General features: G+C 43.8%; 1 protein-coding gene across 4 annotated transcripts in view; it reads right to left on the bottom strand.

The window, feature by feature from the left end:
- Nucleotides 1-2070: 2070 nt before the first annotated feature.
- myrfl (myelin regulatory factor like) overlaps nucleotides 2071-18996 on the bottom strand; it is a 49756-nt gene continuing 32830 nt past the window's right edge. For 2 of the 4 annotated variants that reach the window (XM_090201267.1, XM_090201269.1), the window contains exons 9-24: nucleotides 18700-18810; nucleotides 18503-18593; nucleotides 17934-18134; nucleotides 17572-17790; nucleotides 16601-16770; nucleotides 14528-14591; nucleotides 14343-14419; nucleotides 12652-12723; nucleotides 12421-12473; nucleotides 5827-6000; nucleotides 5331-5378; nucleotides 5124-5208; nucleotides 4946-5020; nucleotides 4206-4317; nucleotides 3983-4057; nucleotides 2071-2710 (exon numbers count right to left, since the gene is read on the bottom strand). In XM_090201267.1, coding sequence (XP_090057393.1) covers nucleotides 2624-2710; nucleotides 3983-4057; nucleotides 4206-4317; nucleotides 4946-5020; nucleotides 5124-5208; nucleotides 5331-5378; nucleotides 5827-6000; nucleotides 12421-12473; nucleotides 12652-12723; nucleotides 14343-14419; nucleotides 14528-14591; nucleotides 16601-16770; nucleotides 17572-17790; nucleotides 17934-18134; nucleotides 18503-18593; nucleotides 18700-18810 — 1714 coding nt within the window. In that variant the 3' untranslated portion in view covers nucleotides 2071-2623. Of the gene's footprint in view, nucleotides 2711-3982; nucleotides 4058-4205; nucleotides 4318-4945; nucleotides 5021-5123; nucleotides 5209-5330; nucleotides 5379-5826; nucleotides 6001-12420; nucleotides 12474-12651; nucleotides 12724-14342; nucleotides 14420-14527; nucleotides 14592-16221; nucleotides 16334-16600; nucleotides 16771-17571; nucleotides 17791-17933; nucleotides 18135-18502; nucleotides 18594-18699; nucleotides 18811-18996 lie in introns of those variants that run through there. The other 2 variants (XM_090201270.1, XM_090201271.1) reach the window with 1 other exon arrangement.

The raw sequence follows: 18996 nt of genomic DNA, 5'->3' as shown, positions 1-18996 counted from the left end.
TGACGGTGGGGTCCTGTGACGGTGGGGTCCTGTGAAGGTGGGGTCCTGTGGGGTCCTGTGACGGTGGGGTCCTGTGAAGGTGGGGTCCTGTGACGGTGGGGTCCTGTGGGGTCCTGTGACGGTGGGGTCCTGTGACGGTGGGGTCCTGTGACGGTGGGGTCCTGTGGGGTCCTGTGACGGTGGGGTCCTGTGACGGTGGGGTCATGTGACGGTGGGGTCCTGTGACGGTGTGGTCCTGTGACGGTGGGGTCCTGTGACGGTGGGGTCCTGTGTGGTCCTGTGACGGTCTGGTCCTGTGACGGTGGGGTCATGTGACGGTGGGGTCCTGTGCTTGATCAGGATAATATTGGGAGCATCATTCTCCGTAACACACAGCTAATTCATTCAGACCTACAGCGTCCACTTATCGTTTGTTCTAACATCTCTAATCCACTCCAACCAACTTTTCTCTCTTCATCCCCCATTTTTCCCTCAACCCCCTAGCTCTCCCTCTACTCCTCTCTCTCCCTCCATGCATTACCCCCATCTCCTTCCGTCCATCACCCCCATTTTCCCTCCATCCATCACCCCCATTTTCCCTCCATCCATCACCCCCATTTCTCCCTCCATCCATCCCCCATCTTTTCCCCCTCCATCCCCCATATCTCCCTCCATCCCCCATCGATTCCCCCATCTCCCTCCACCCCACTTCTCTCCCCCCATCTATCCCTCCATCCCATTTCTCCCTCCATCCCCCACTTCTCTCCCCCATCTATCCCTCCATCCCCCATTTCTCCCTCCATCCCCCACTTCTCCCTCATCAATCCCTCCATCCCCCATTTCTTCCTCCATCCCACTTCTCTCCCCCATCTATCCCTCCATCCCATTTCTCCCTCCATCCCCCACTTCTCCCTCATCTATCCCTCCATCCCCCATTTCTTCCTCCATCCCACTTCTCTCCCCCATCTCCCATATATTCCCCCATCCCTCCCTCTATCCCCATCTTCCATCTATCCCTCCATCCCATTTCTCCCTCCATCCCCCATTTCTCCCTCATCTCTCCCTCCATCCCCCACTTCTCCCTCATCTCTCTCCCCATCCCCCACTTCTCCCTCCATCCCCCATCTCTTCCTCCATAACCCCCATCTCTCCCTCCATCCCAACCCTCCAATCCCTCCCTCCATCCCTCCTTTTATCCATCCCATTTCTCCCTCCCTCCATCCCATTTCTCCCTCCATCCCCCATTTCTTTCCCATCCCCCATCTCTTCCTCCACCCCCCCCATCAGACACACACACACTGCACTCATATAGGTCATAGGCTGCACAAAGATATCTCTTGTCTCCTGTTGGAATGGATTTCAGATTAATTAAAATGTGAATGATTTATACGGATGTCAGAACGGATTATGGGCCGTTGGTTGTGTACTTTACATTCTAGTGTGTGTGTGTGTGTGTGTGTGTGTGTGTTACTTTCTATTCCAGATTCCTCCAATCCCTCTCTCATGGTGTGTGGATGATGTCAAAGGTTTAAAGAGGAGAGAGGAGAAGGAGACATCTCTATTGGTTAGAATAGAGGGGAGAGGAGACATTTCTATTGGCCAGAATAGAGGAGAAGGAGACATTTCTATTGGTTAGAATAGAGAGGAGAGGAGACATTTCTATTGGCCAGAATAGAGAAGGAGGAGACATTTCTATTGGCCAGAATAGAGGAGAAGGAGACATTTCTATTGGTTAGAATAGAGGAGAGGAGACATTTCTATTGGTTAGAATAGAGGAGAGGAGACATTTCTATTGGCCAGAATAGAGGAGAAGGAGACATTTCTATTGGTTAGAATAGAGGAGAGGAGACATCTCTATTGGCCAGAATAGAGGAGAGGAGACATCTCTATTGGCTAGAATAGAGGAGAGGAGACATCTCTATTGGTTAGAATAGAGGAGAGGAGACAGGGAGACATTGGTTAGAATCCCTTGTAGCCATTGGTTTAAAAGTTGTGTTGGCGGTGATGTGTGTTGTAGGCAACTGACGTCATTCTAAATTTGCGTCTGAACGATAAAGTTGACCCTGGATGGCAAGTAGCTGCTTCAGAACAGAGAATTCAGTACTTTATTTTACAGTTTCCAATTGTATTTACCTGGTAATTACTAGGAAATGATGCAGTAACACAGAGTTCAACACAATTACTTTCTGAAATAAATGTCAAGTATGAGATAGAAGTACTATTTTACTTTGGGCCTCATCCTGTCCTCCTGTGTTCCAACAGTGTGACATGATCAATGTATAGTTTAATGAACAATCAATAACCTGTTATACTGCATTTACATTCCACTGAAAGCAAAATGATCCTGTTCAGGTCTGTTCCAATTCAATCTCTTTTCACATAGTGCCAGAACTGTCACAAGGCAAAGTGAATCATACGACTCTTACCTGCTGTAATTCTGTATCAATAAATATTATCTTATTACAGTCCTTGTAAAAGAGATTATATACAACGATCTCATCAACAATCAGGACATTTCATAGAAAAACAATACAAAGTGGATGAATTATTACGATTGCCATGCATCACGAAGAGAAGCATCGACACCCATGTCATTGAACACTGGCTGGCCTGCCAGAGGAACTACAGTATGAGGTCTTCTTCCTCACTCACACCTCCGGTAGAAGTTGAAGTGGTAGTCTGTGAACAGCGCCCCCACGAAGCCACGGTCGGTATTGCAGTCTGCCTGGCCCTGGATGGAGATAGACCAAGATTGTCTATTACATTGACAAGTGATGCCTCTAACAGTGGAAATACTGTACAAGTCCTCAAAGATGGAAGGCAAGCCTGAGGAGGCGAGATCAGGTGGAACCATTCTAGCCAATGACAGGGTAGATAGGCGTGTGCACAACAGGCCTTAGAGATAGAGTTCTCATTTTAGCTTCTGTGCCAGCACGGGCAGCATCTCCATTTTAAAGTAGTCCATTTTCTTCTTCTTCATTGTGGGATTGCTTCCCTCTCGTAGGAATCCCCACCCCAGTTGACTACTTTAAAATGGTGGAAGCCCTCAATGGCAATACCCATGCTAAAATGGGTTATGGATTGTCATTGGGATAGATGGAGAACTCAACATGGCTATAACCCATTTTAGCATGGGTATTGCCATGTTGAGTTCTCCATCTATCCCCACGACAACAGTAACAAATCTGATATAAAGTAGTTTTGTTTTCAAAGTTGCTGAAATGCCACATGTGTTCACTTATATCCGTGCAACAACCTTAACCATTACGAAACTTCTATTCCATCAAACAAGCCTCACGTAGCAAAATACGAATTACATTTTTTTGTTGACCAAATTCAACACTCTCTTATTGACGTTCGTACAGAAATTCCTCACTTTGTGGGCAGATTTTGAGCAGAGTAAAACCTCTCGCTTCCCCTCTTCCTCTCTGAGATGAAGAAGATTTACAGTTTGTTTTGGTCGGAAACAAATCCTCAAATCAACCACACATACATTTAACTGTGTGATATTGTAAGAATAGGACATCTGGCAAAGACTACTAAAACCCATGACAATAACAGGGTGTAGTCAACGTCTGTTACAACATTAAATAACATCTCTGGGTGGCCTACAGTGACAGTTGTGAACTCTTGTTCAGTTTCCAATACCAGTGTGAGACGAGGCCATTACGGGGAGCATTACGGGGAGACGAGAGCATTACGGAGAGCATTACGGGGAGACGAGAGCATTACGGGGAGCATTACGGGGAGACGAGAGCATTACGGGGAGACGAGAGCATTACGGGGAGACCAGAGCATTACGGGGAGACGAGAGCATTACGGGGAGACGAGAGCATTACGGGGAGACGAGAGCTTAACAACTCTGTTAGATTGTGGTTATCAGATTGGGTGGTTTTCCCCCCCACAACATACAACACATAGTAGTTGTGAGGCTACCTGGACAGTGTCGTTTGACATTGATATTTTAGGAAAGGACACATTGGAGAAATCTTTTAGTTCTTACAGCCACTGCTGAGCGGAAGTGGTAGGAGCTCCTGTAGAATCGAGACACTGGCAGAGGCCATTCATGGACGTAGCCCTGGAGAGAACAAGAGAAACACTTTCAACCTTTACACTCTCTTTCTTTCTTACTTTCTTTGTTCACTTTTTATCATACAAAGACCAGAGAGTTTGTAATTATCAAACAGAGAGCAACCACAGTATAGTGTTGTCTGTGGATGCCATACCTGTGTATTTATGAAATTGTATTCTTCGTTGGTTTGATCGTGGTCCATCAAGGCAGAGCATTGAAACGTCTCATCATTATGACACAGGTGGACAACCAGTAGCTCTGTAGTACTGCGTCAGAGGAGAGGAGACACCTAGTGGTCATTTACGGTACTTACAACAAACCCACGGTGCAAGTACCAAGTGCTCTGTGACCATTTGTAATTAGTGTGAACAACAATGAGAGAATGTGCCTTATGCAGCTCTGTCTTAGAGGCCTTCATCTCCTCATACAGAACAGGAAGTCCTGCCAGAATGGGGTCCAATGTCTGATTCAGACAAAGCTTCAAGTCTCGATTCAATCCGTAGCGCTGAAGATCTGCGGTATAGTGTGATTGACATTTAAAGGTCGTTTCCCATTGAGACGACATACGCAGCAACTACGTTACTGCAGTCTCCGCAAATGCCCGGAAACATTGCCTTTAAATCCCAAACCGCACCCTACTGCACTAAGGATTAAATGGAGCCCTTAGACTCACAAGGTCCCCCGTGTATGGACTCTGAATGTCTGGGAGGATTCAGACCATCATCAGCCCCGGAGGTAAAACAACCTCTTAGAAACTATCCCCTGCTCCTTCCAGAGTCCCCAGTCAATGCCAACCTGTCACCACCACAGTGGGAAGACAAGTCCTATTGAATTATTCAAGAGGAAAACAAAGTGGAGACCAGAGGAAGCATGTCTCGTGTCCTGGTCACTCACTTCATCTGGACAGTGACACGCATGTTGGTGGGGACGAACTTGCTGATAGGGATTTGGAAGGAGTAGTTTCCTGACCTGAATGGAAACAGATCAACGTGGAGATGAAGTATACCATGGGGTTTGGCAGTCTGAATCTACATCTATTAAATGAGTTCAAACTACTGACTGAATGACGTACCCGCAGCTTCCCCTCTCACAGTACCGAGAGTCAATGATCTGTTCGTTTTCTTTGATGAAAAAAGACTTTATGGTTGTGTTTGTCCCTGAAAATAGAACAACAATCTGACGTCATACTCTGAAGTATTGTGAAATAAAGTCAGAAAATAACACATTTGGATTAGCATTATAATGTGTCATCAAACGCATGTGATAGAATCTGACTTACAATCTCCTGCATCTTTGATTTCTTCATTGAATTTGTCTTTCCCTTTATCTGACAAGGCAGAATTGGAACCAAAAAGAGAAGTGAGATTACTGCCTGTCACAAGCAGCACAATGCCAACACTTTATAGAGCATCAGAATTACGTCTCATTCAAGGTCAGCAACATGGTAGGTTTTACGTCAAGATAAGCTAGCATGAAGAAAGAGATACAGTGGAGATGTTGGTAAATGAAGACAGGGAGTAGCCAGCTCACCTGCTAGAGAGGGCCCGGTAGTGGGAGATACAGGGAGTAGACAGCTCACCTGCTAGAGAGGGCCCGGTAGTGGGAGATACAGGGAGTAGACAGCTCACCTGCTAGAGAGGGCCCGGTAGTGGGAGATACAGGGAGTAGACAGCTCACCTGCTAGAGAGGGCCCGGTAGTGGGAGATACAGGGAGTAGACAGCTCACCTGCTAGAGAGGGCCCGGTAGTGGGAGATACAGGGAGTAGACAGCTCACCTGCTAGAGAGGGCCCGGTAGTGGGAGATACAGTGGAGGAGAGGAGGGCAGGAGAGATGGTGCTGGTATTATCCATGGAGGCTGTAGTGGGACAGCAGAACACTTCTTCACAGTAGATCAGGCTACAGAAGTCCACATCAGGGGTCCACGGGACAGGGGTGGTTGTTGGGTTTACTAATAAATAAATAAACAAACAAACAAAACAAACAAACAAACAAACAAACGTCAATTTCCACATAAAGGACTACTCATGACAGACAGCAATACTTTTACCACCTCTTTGTACAATAGAATTGAATGAGACACCACAACGTTTCTACGATGAGACACCACAACGTTACTACGATGAGACATCACAACGTTACTACGATGAGACACCACAACGTTTCTACGATGAGACACCACAACGTTACTACGATGAGACACCACAACGTTTCTACGATGAGACACCACAACGTTACTACGATGAGACACCACAACGTTACTACGATGAGACACCACAACGTTACTACGATGAGACACCACAACGTTTCTACGATGAGACACCACAACGTTTCTACGATGAGACACCACAACGTTTCTACGATGAGACACCACAACGTTACTACGATGAGACACCACAACGTTACTACGATGAGACACCACAACGTTACTACGATGAGACACCACAACGTTACTACGATGAGACACCACAACGTTACTACGATGAGACACCACAACGTTACTACGATGATACACCACAACGTTACTACGATGAGACACCACAACGTTACTACGATGAGACACCACAACGTTACTACGATGAGACACCACAACGTTACTACGATGAGAGAACACAACGTTTCTACGATGAGACACCACAACGTTACTACGAGACACCACAGCGTTACTACGATGAGACACCACAACGTTACTACGATGAGACACCACAACGTTACTACGAGACACCACAACGTTACTACGATGAGACACCACAACGTTAATACGATGAGAGACCACAACGTTACTACGAGACACCACAACGTTACTACGATGAGACACCACAACGTTTCTACGATGAGACACCACAACGTAACTACGATGAGACACCACAACGTTACTACGATGAGACACCACAACGTTACTACGATGAGACACCACAACGTTACTACGATGAGACACCACAACGTTACTACGATGAGAGACCACAACGTTACTACGAGACACCACAACGTTACTACGATGAGACACCACAACGTTACTACGATGAGACACCACAACGTTTCTACGATGAGACACCACAACGTTACTACGATGAGACACCACAACGTTACTACGATGAGACATCACAACGTTTCTACGATGAGACACCACAACGTAACTACGATGAGACACCACAACGTTACTACGATGAGACACCACAACGTTACTACGATGAGACACCACAACGTTACTACGATGAGACACCACAACGTTACTACGATGAGAGACCACAACGTTACTACGAGACACCACAACGTTACTACGATGAGACACCACAACGTTACTACGATGAGACACCACAACGTTTCTACGATGAGACACCACAACGTTTCTACGATGAGACACCACAACGTTTCTACGATGAGACACCACAACGTTTCTACGATGAGACACCACAACGTTACTACGATGAGACACCACAACGTTACTACGATGAGACACCACAACGTTACTACGATGAGACACCACAACGTTACTACGATGAGACACCACAACGTTACTACGATGAGACACCACAACGTTACTACGATGAGAGACCACAACGTTACTACGAGACACCACAACGTTACTACGATGAGACACCACAACGTTACTACGATGAGAGACCACAACGTTACTACGAGACACCACAACGTTACTACGATGAGACACCACAACGTTTCTACGATGAGACACCACAACGTAACTACGATGAGACATCACAACGTTACTACGATGAGACACCACAACGTTACTACGATGAGACACCACAACGTTACTATGATGAGACATCACAACGTTACTACGAGACACCACAACGTTTCTACGATGAGACACCACAACGTTTCTACGATGAGACACCACAACGTTACTACGATGAGACACCACAACGTTTCTACGATGAGACACCACAACGTTTCTACGATGAGACACCACAACGTTTCTACGATGAGACACCACAACGTTACCACGATGAGACACCACAACGTTACTACGATGAGACACCACAATGTTACTACGATGAGACACCACAACGTTACTACGATGAGACATCACAACGTCACTACGATGAGACACCACAGCGTTACTACGATGAGACATCACAATGTTACTACGAGACACCACAACGTTACTACGAGACACCACAACGTTATTACGATGAGACACCACAATATTACCACGATGAGAAATCACAGCGTTACCACGATGAGACATCACAACGTTACTACGATGAGACATCACAACGTTACTACGATGAGACATCACAACGTTACTATGAGACATCACAACGTTACTACGATGAGACACCACAACGTTACTACGATGAGACATCACAACGTTACTACGATGAGAAATCACAGCGTTACCACGATGAGAAATCACAGCGTTACCACGATGAGACATCACAACGTTACCACGATGAGAAATCACAGCGTTACCACGATGAGACATCACAACGTTACTACGATGAGACATCACAATGTTACTATGATGAGAACACAACGTTACTACGATGAGACATCACAACGTTACTACGATGAGACACCACAATGTTACTACGATGAGACATCACAACGTTACTACGATGAGACATCACAACGTTACTACGATGAGACATCACAACGTTACTACGATGAGACACCACAACGTTACTACGATGAGACATCACAACGTTACTACGATGAGACACCACAACGTTACTACGATGAGACATCACAACGTTACTACGATGAGACACCACAACGTTACTACGATGAGACATCACAACGTTACTACGATGAGACACCACAACGTTACTACGATGAGACACCACAACATTACTACGATGAGACACCACGACGTTACCACGATGAGACACCACAACGTTACCACGATGAGACACCACAACGTTACTACGATGAGACATCACAACGTTACTACGATGAGACACCACAACGTTACCACGATGAGACACCACAACGTTACCACGATGAGACACCACAACGTTACTACGATGAGACACCACAACGTTACTACGATGAGACACCACAACGTTACGACGATGAGACACCACAACGTTACCACGATGAGACATCACAACGTTACTACGATGAGACACCACAACGTTACTACGATGAGACACCACAACGTTACCACGATGAGACACCACAACGTTACTACAATGAGACACCACTACGTTACTACGATGAGACGTTACTACGATGAGAGACCACAACGTTACTACGAGACACCACAACGTTACTACGATGAAACATCACAACGTTACTACGATGAGACACCACAACGTTACTGCGATGAGACATCACAACGTTACTACGATGAGACATCACGTTTCTACGATGAGACACCACAACGTTTCTACGATGAGACACCACAACGTTACTACGATGAGACACCACAACGTTACTACGATGAGACATCACAACGTTTCTACGATGAGACACCACAACGTTACTACGATGAGACATCACAACGTTTCTACGATGAGACACCACAACGTTACCACGATGAGACACCACAACGTTACTACGAGACACCACAACGTTTCTACGATGAGACATCACAACGTTACTACGATGAGACATCACAACGTTTCTACGATGAGACACCACAACGTTACTACGATGAGACATCACAACGTTACTACGATGAGACATCACAACGTTACTACGATGAGACACCACAACGTTACTACGATGAGACGCCACAACGTTACTACGATGAGACACCACAACGTTACTACGATGAGAGAACACAACGTTACTACGATGAGACACCACAACGTTACCACGATGAGACACCACAGCGTTACTACGATGAGCCACTACGATGAGACACCACGACGTTACTACGATGAGACATCACGACGTTACTACGATGAGACACCACGACGTTACTACGATGAGACATCACGACGTTACTACGATGAGACACCACGACGTTACTACGATGAGACACCACAACGTTACTACGATGAGACACCACAACGTTACTACGATGCGACATCACAACGTTACTATGATGAGACACCACAACGTTACTACAATGAGACACCACAAAGTTACCACGATGAGACATCACAACGTTACCACGATTAGACACCACAACGTTACTACGATGAGACATCACAACGTTACTACGATGAGACACCACAACGTTACTACGATGAGACACCACAACGTTACTACGAGACACCACAACGTTACTACGATGAGACATCACAACGTTACTACGAGACACCACAACGTTACTACGATGAGACACCACAACGTTACTACGAGACACCACAACGTTACTACGATGAGACATCACAACGTTACTACGATGAGAGACCACAACGTTACTACGAGACACCACAACGTTACCACGATGAGACACCACAACGTTACTACGATGAGACACCACAACGTTACTACGATGAGACACCACAACGTTACTACGATGAGACACCACAACGTTACTACGATGAGACACCACAACGTTACCACGATGAGACACCACAACGTTACTACGATGAGACACCACAACGTTACCACGATGAGACGTTACTACGATGAGAGACCACAACGTTACTACGAGACACCACAACGTTAATACGAGACATCACAATGTTACTACGATGAGACATCACAACGTTACTACGATGAGACACCACAACGTTACTACGAGACACCACAACGTTACTACGATGAGACACCACAACGTTACTACGATGAGACATCACAACGTTACTACAATGAGACACCACAACGTTACTACGATGAGACATCACAACATTACTACGATGAGACACCACGACGTTACTACGATGAGACATCACAACGTTACTACGATGAGACACCACAACGTTACTACGATGAGACACCACAACGTTACTACGAGACACCACAACGTTACTACGATGAGACACCACAACGTTACTACGATGAGACATCACAACGTTACTACAATGAGACACCACAACGTTACTACGATGAGACATCACAACATTACTACGATGAGACACCACAACGTTACTACGATGAGACACCACAACGTTACTACGATGAGACATCACAACGTTACTACGATGAGACACCACAACGTTACTACGATGAGACATCACAACGTTACTACAATGAGACACCACAACGTTTCTACGATGAGACATCACAACGTTACTACGATGAGACATCACAACGTTACTACGATGAGACACCACAACGTTGCTACGATTAGACACCACAACGTTACTACGAGACACCACAACGTTACTACGAGACACCACACAACGTCACTGTGATGAAAGTAGAACTATATAAAGAGCATTTCTGGGTTGTTTACCTAAGGTAGTCCTGACTGTTGTGGTGTAGAGAGGTTGTTTACCTAAGGTAGTCCTGACTGTTGTGGTGTAGAGAGGTTGTTTACCAAAGGTAGTCCTGACTGTTGTGGTGTAGAGAGGTTGTTTACCTAAGGTAGTCCTGACTGTTGTGGTGTAGAGAGGTTGTTTACCTAAGGTAGTCCTGACTGTTGTGGTGTAGAGAGGTTGTTTACCTAAGGTAGTCCTGACTGTTGTGGTGTAGAGAGGTTGTTTACCTAAGGTAGTCCTGACTGTTGTGGTGTAGAGAGGTTGTTTACCCAAGGTAGTCCTGACTGTTGTGGTGTAGAGAGGTTGTTTACCTAAGGTAGTCCTGACTGTTGTGGTGTAGAGAGGTTGTTTACCCAAGGTAGTCCTGACTGTTGTGGTGTAGAGAGGTTGTTTACCTAAGGTAGTCCTGACTGTTGTGGTGTAGAGAGGTTGTTTACCTAAGGTAGTCCTGACTGTTGTGGTGTAGAGAGGTTGTTTACCAAAGGTAGTCCTGACTGTTGTGGTGTAGAGAGGTTGTTTACCTAAGGTAGTCCTGACTGTTGTGGTGTAGAGAGGTTGTTTACCCAAGGTAGTCCTGACTGTTGTGGTGTAGAGAGGTTGTTTACCAAAGGTAGTCCTGACTGTTGTGGTGTAGAGAGGTTGTTTACCTAAGGTAGTCCTGACTGTTGTGGTGTAGAGAGGTTGTTTACCCAAGGTAGTCCTGACTGTTGTGGTGTAGAGAGGTTGTTTACCCAAGGTAGTCCTGACTGTTGTGGTGTAGAGAGGTTGTTTACCTAAGGTAGTCCTGACTGTTGTGGTGTAGAGAGGTTGTTTACCTAAGGTAGTCCTGACTGTTGTGGTGTAGAGAGGTTGTTTACCCAAGGTAGTCCTGACTGTTGTGGTGTAGAGAGGTTGTTTACCTAAGGTAGTCCTGACTGTTGTGGTGTAGAGAGGTTGTTTACCTAAGGTAGTCCTGACTGTTGTGGTGTAGAGAGGTTGTTTACCTAAGGTAGTCCTGACTGTTGTGGTGTAGAGAGGTTGTTTACCTAAGGTAGTCCTGACTGTTGTGGTGTAGAGAGGATGCACAGTAGTCTCGTTGCTGCAAATAAAAAAAAACATGATATGACCTTTGAAATGAATTTCACATTCCATTCTGGATAGCATTTGGCACAGATGATAAAGTTTGAGTCTCAGTAGTATTCTTGGCACCGTATTCTTGGCAGATAAAGACTGGCGGCATCTGTAGTTTGTGAAGCCGGGTCAGTGGTGTTTCTTACGTGTTTCCAGGAAGCAGCATGCCGGAGTCGTCTCTCAGAGTCAGCATGTAGACAGCTGTGATGGCAATAGAACTGTGGAAGAGACATAGGGATGTCATAACACATTCATAAACATTACATAAGAAAAAAAAACATTGTCAGGCCCAGACCAGGGGACTTACAATGCAGGTACATCAACAACAAAAACACTTCAAGAGTGGGGATTTATGAAAAGGAATAGTAAACTTCTATATTCTAAACTCTCCAATGCTTTTATACAGTCACGTCCCACCCCATCTGATCCGATAGTCTACCTTTCTCACATTTTCATTTCTCTGATACAGTTACTAGAATAGATAAAGCTGTATGCATTCAATATTATATTGTATTCAGGTAGAGGTAACTGAGTGATACAAAGTATATGGAAAGCAGTCGCTTCCACACAGGTGTGGTTCCTGAGTTAATTAAGCAATTAACATCCTGGCCTGCTTAAGGATTATTATTTATATTACCATGCTTAAGGGTTATTATTTATATTATATTATCGCGCTTAGGGCTATTATTTATATTATATTATCATGCTTAAGGGTTATTATTTATATTATATTACCACGCTTAAGGGTTATTATTTATATTATCACGCTTAAGGGTTATTATTTATATTATCATGCTTCAGGGTTATTATTTATGTTATATTATCACGCTTAAGGGTTATTATTTATATTATATTATCACGCTTAAGGGTTATTATTTATATTATATTATCATGCTTAAGGGTTATTATTTATATTATATTGCCATGCTTAAGGGCTATTATTTATATTATATTACCATGCTTAAGGGTTATTATTAACATGATCATGCTTAAGGGTTATTATTTATATTATCATGCTGAAGGGTTATTATTTATATTATATTATCATGCTTAAGGGTTATTATTTATATTATATTATCATGCTTAAGGGTTATTATTTATATTATATTATCATGCTTCAGGGTTATTATTTATATTATATTATCATGCTTAAGGGTTATTATTTATATTATCGTGCTTAAGGGTTATTATTTATATTACCATGCTTAAGGGCTATTATTTATATTATCATGCTTAAGGGTTATTATTTATATTATATTATCATGCTTAAGGGTTATTATTTATAATATATCATGCTTAAGGGTTATTATTTATATTATCACGCTTAAGGGCTATTATTTATATTATCATGCTTAGGTACATTATTTTGACCATTATTTAGGTTACCATGGCTATTGATGACAATGCCCAGATCCACAGGGGTCGAGTGGTCACAGAATGGTTTGATGTGCATGAAAACGATGTAAACCATATGCCATGGCCGTCTCTGTCACCAGATCTCAACCCAATGGAACATTTATAGATTCTGAAGCGGCGCCTGAAACCACCATCAACAAAACACCAAATGATGAATTGTCTGGTGGAATAATGGGGTCACATCCCTCCAATAGGGTTCCAGACACTTGTAGAATCGATGTCAAGGTGCATTGATGCTGTTCTGGCTGGTGGTGACCCAACGCCCTAGTAAGACACTTCATGTTTCCTTTACTCTGGAAGTTACCTGTATATTGCAGTGCTTCAATATCCAGAGGTATTTTCTAACAAAGCAGTCATACTTTTTGTTTCAATATGAAAGTAACATGAACATCTGCTCCTCAGTTGTAACAGGAAGTCTTACCAGAAAGCCATTGTTGCTACTAGAATGATCATGCTGACTTGGACAAACTTGTGTTTTAAGCAGCGGTGGAACTTTGCCTACAAGAGAATAAATATGAATATTAATGGTTTTAGTTTAGTTTGATTCAGACTTGCTGTACACCTGTTCTTATACAAGTATACAGTCTTTCTACAGTTCACCCTCACCTTGACAGATTTGAGAGGTGTTGGCTTCTGTGGTGGTGGAACACTGCTGTGTCTGTTTATTTTCCTGTGTGACACAACACATATATTATCAACACAACACATTAAATAATGACGGTTGAAACACAGCACGTTAAATAATGACAGTTGAAACACAGCACGTTAAATAATGACAGTTGAAACACGTTAAATAATGACAGTTGAAACATGTTAAATAATGACAGTTGAAACACAGCACATTAAATAATGACAGTTGAAACACAGCACGTTAAATAATGACAGTTGAAACACAGCACGTTAAATAATGACAGTTGAAACACAGCACGTTAAATAATGACAGTTGAAACACAGCACGTTAAATAATGACAGTTGAAACACAGCACGTTAAATAATGACAGTTGAAACACAGCACGTTAAATAATGACAGTTGAAACACAGCACGTTAAATAATGATAGTTGAAACACAGCACGTTAAATAATGACAGTTGAAACATGTTAAATAATGACAGTTGAAACACAGCACATTAAATAATGACAGTTGAAACACGTTAAATAATGACAGTAGAAACACAACACGTTAAATAATGACAGTTGAAACATGTTGAATAATGACAGTTGAAACATGTTGAATAATGACAGTTGAAACACAGCACGTTAAATAATGACAGTTGAAACAGGTTAAATAATGACAGTTGAAACAGGTTAAATAATGACAGTTGAAACAGGTTAAATAATGACAGTTGAAACACAGCACGTTAAATAATGACAGTTGAAACACAGCACATTAAATAATGACAGTTGAAACAGGTTAAATAATGACAGTTGAAACATGTTAAATAATGACAGTTGAAACACAGCACGTTAAATAATGACAGTTGAAACACAGCACGTTAAATAATGACAGTTGAAACACAACATGTTAAATAATGACAGTTGAAACACGTTAAATAATGACAGTTGAAACACGTTAAATAATGACAGTTGAAACACAGCACGTTAAATAATGACAGTTGAAACATGTTAAATAATGACAGTTGAAACACGTTAAATAATGACAGTTGAAACACGTTAAATAATGACAGTTGAAACATGTTAAATAATGACAGTTGAAACATGTTAAATAATGACAGTTGAAACACAGCACAATATATAATGACAGTTGAAACATGTTAAATAATGACAGTTGAAACACGTTAAATAATGACAGTTGAAACATGTTAAATAATGACAGTTGAAACACGTTAAATAATGACAGTTGAAACATGTTAAATAATGACAGTTGAAACACAGCACAATATATAATGACAGTTGAAACATGTTAAATAATGACAGTTGAAACACGTTAAATAATGACAGTTGAAACATGTTAAATAATGACAGTTGAAACACGTTAAATAATGACAGTTGAAACACGTTAAATAATGACAGTTGAAACACGTTAAATAATGACAGTTGAAAATGTATTAGAAACTAAAGAACGTTGAGCATTCAGTCATCCAGTCCATTACAAGTATAAACTCAGTCCTTCCAAAAGGAGAGATTCCTAAACTACAATAAAGTGGAGATATTTGACAGTACAGGAGGCATAATGCAGAAGCCTGTTATGGTTGAGCTGAGGAAGTGTTGATGGTCCCCATGAGAGTGACCCTGGTCACAAAGACAGACACACAACACATCCAGAGGTCAACCATCCTCAGTACAGCCCCACCGTCTCATACACACCAGGCTGTATCACAACCGGCCGTGATCGGGAGTCCCATTGGGCGGCGCACACTTGGCCCAGCGTCGTCCGGGTTTGGCCGGTGTCGGCTGTCATTGTAAATAAGAATTTGTTCTTAACTGACTTGCCTAGTTATATAAAGGTTCAATAAAATTGAAAAATGTTGAAACACAGCAGGGATCTGAAAAGAGTCCCTGAGTACCCGACTAAACCGACTGACTAAATGTACTAAAACAAATGTTTTTATGTTGGGTGAAAATCTCTCAGTGTCTGCAAATTATTTTGAAAACTGAAAGAGAACTTGTAGGCAATAGGCCATAGAGAAATAGCACCCCCTGGTGGCACTGTGACATTACCCTTTAGTGCTGCTGTTAGCAGGGTTGCTGCTGTTAGCAGGGCTGCCCATGTCCTTTAGCTTGGCTGACCGTGTGTTCCACACCTCCAGCTCCTGAATCCTGTTCTCCAGGTTGTCAGTCACCTTGCACAGCTGCTTCACAGCCCCTACATTCTCCATGAAGATCTGCTCCTATGGGGGACAAATAGCATAGAAATGGTACAGTATTTTGTTCTTCAAAGTAAAACTTTATAAAAAATTTTATTGAACCTTTATTTAACTTGGCAAGTCAGTTAAGAACACATTCTTATTTACAATGACAGCCTACCCGGGAACAATGGGGTTAACTGCCTTGTTCAGGGGCACAAAGACAGATGTTTACCTTGTCAGCTCGGGGATTCGATCTAGCAAACCTTCGGTTACTGGCCCACCGCTCTAACCACTAGACTACCTGCCTCTAACCACTAGGCTACCCTGCCTCTAACCACTAGGCTACCCTGCCTCTAACCACTAGGCTACCCTGCCTCTAACCACTAGGCTGCCCTGCCTCTAACCACTAGGCTGCCCTGCCTCTAACCACTAGGCTGCCCTGCCTCTAACCACTAGGCTGCCCTGCCTCTAACCACTAGGCTGCCCTGCCTCTAACCACTAGGCTGCCCTGCCTCTAACCACTAGGCTGCCCTGCCTCTAACCACTAGGCTGCCCTGCCTCTAACCACTAGGCTGCCCTGCCTCTAACCACTAGGCTGCCCTGCCTCTAACCACTAGGCTACCCTGCCTCTAACCACTAGGCTACCCTGCCTCTAACCACTAGGCTGCCCTGCCTCTAACCACTAGGCTGCCCTGCCTCTAACCACTAGGCTACCCTGCCTCTAACCACTAGGCTACCCTGCCTCTAACCACTAGGCTACCCTGCCTCTAACCACTAGGCTACCCTGCCTCTAACCACTAGGCTACCCTGCCTTTAACCACTTCTAACCACTAGGCTACGTACTTTGTCCACCATGAGGAAGTTGTGGATCCTCTGTCCGTCGCTGCAGGTGATGTCTCCCACCACTTTGACAGCAGTGGGCAGCAGCTCCTTCACCTCCTGGGCTAGGACGCCCGTTTCATGTATGTGATCGATCCCCATCTCTGAGGCGAACTCAGGCTTGTAGTCATACTCCACAATCCTCATCTGAGATATTCTCTTCAACTGTTCTGTTGAATCCACCTACACAGTTGAAATATTGTCCCGTCAGGTAAGATATCATTCCCTGGGCCACTGTGAAGGCATTTTCTATGTTCCTTCCTGTTATTTCACACCAAAATCCTTATTTTGATAGCTATTATATGAGAGCATGTGCTGCTTCCTACCTCTTGTATGTGGTGTTTTGCGCGGCGGTCGGAGGGGTGCATAACCTGCCCCATGATCTTAGCGTTGCCACAGACCACCAGGGCTTCATCGGGGGTGTCTGTGTTGATGCCCACCCTCCCCTGGCACACCACCGCATCCGGAGCCTGTCCTCGTTGCCACAACACCTCAGTGTCGTTCTCAAACTGGCCCGGGTTCGACGCCTGTAGTGGAGGAACACGGAAGAGTTTAGAGTTCTGGTTACGGTTCCATTTAGATCACGGTGCATTCTAGAACTAATTGTCCAATGGAATCATGGTAGGAACTACATTTGATTTAGTTTTTATATATTCTTTATTTAATCTTAATTTTAGCAAGGAGTCCCATGCTTTAGTATGCTTTAGTACTTAGTGCTTGAGTCTCATGCTTTTAAATACTTTAGTACAGGGTTCCCAAACTGGTGTCCTCCGCGCCAAATTTGGCCCCCGGGATGGTCTCATTTGGCCCCCCAAGTTTTCAGAGAGAAAAAAAAAGAATACATCTGCTCAACAGTTGATGATCCCTGCTTTGGTACTTCTGGTTTAGTACTGACCCTGACTATGATCCTCTCTGACATGAACGCTATCAGCAGGTAACTCTCTTCCCTCACTGTGGCGTACAGACCCACCACCATCAGGAAGTACCTGGTCATAACACAAGGAACGACATGTTGAAACTGCTTTCAATGCCGATATTAGTAACACGGCAGTAACACGGCAGTAACACGGCAGTAACACAGCAGTAACCAACCTCTGGTCAGGGTTGGGTTTACCCTTTTTCCTCATGTTGTTGGCAGTGGTCTCACTGAAGTGCAGTCTTCCCAGAGTAACTCTAGTGATCTTGTCCCCTGGTAGACTCACTCTGAGGGACGAGATGTTATTCAGAAATTTAGGCCCGAGATTCAATCCAAATCGCCCCTTTTTTGGCTATGCACCGTATACCTTTTAAATCACAGTTGTGTCATTGTTCAGATATGACAGATTACACTCCCAACGTTGAACACGGCAGTCTACAGTACAGAGTATAACGACATGGAGGACGGGACAC

The sequence above is a fragment of the Oncorhynchus mykiss genome, chromosome 15 (assembly GCF_057628025.1).
Source record: "Oncorhynchus mykiss isolate SJ-2025 chromosome 15, ASM5762802v1, whole genome shotgun sequence".
In the NCBI taxonomy this organism is placed as follows: Eukaryota; Metazoa; Chordata; class Actinopteri; order Salmoniformes; family Salmonidae; genus Oncorhynchus; species Oncorhynchus mykiss.
Note: the sequence above shows the minus strand (reverse complement) of the source record. Positions and strands in the feature narration are given on the sequence as shown.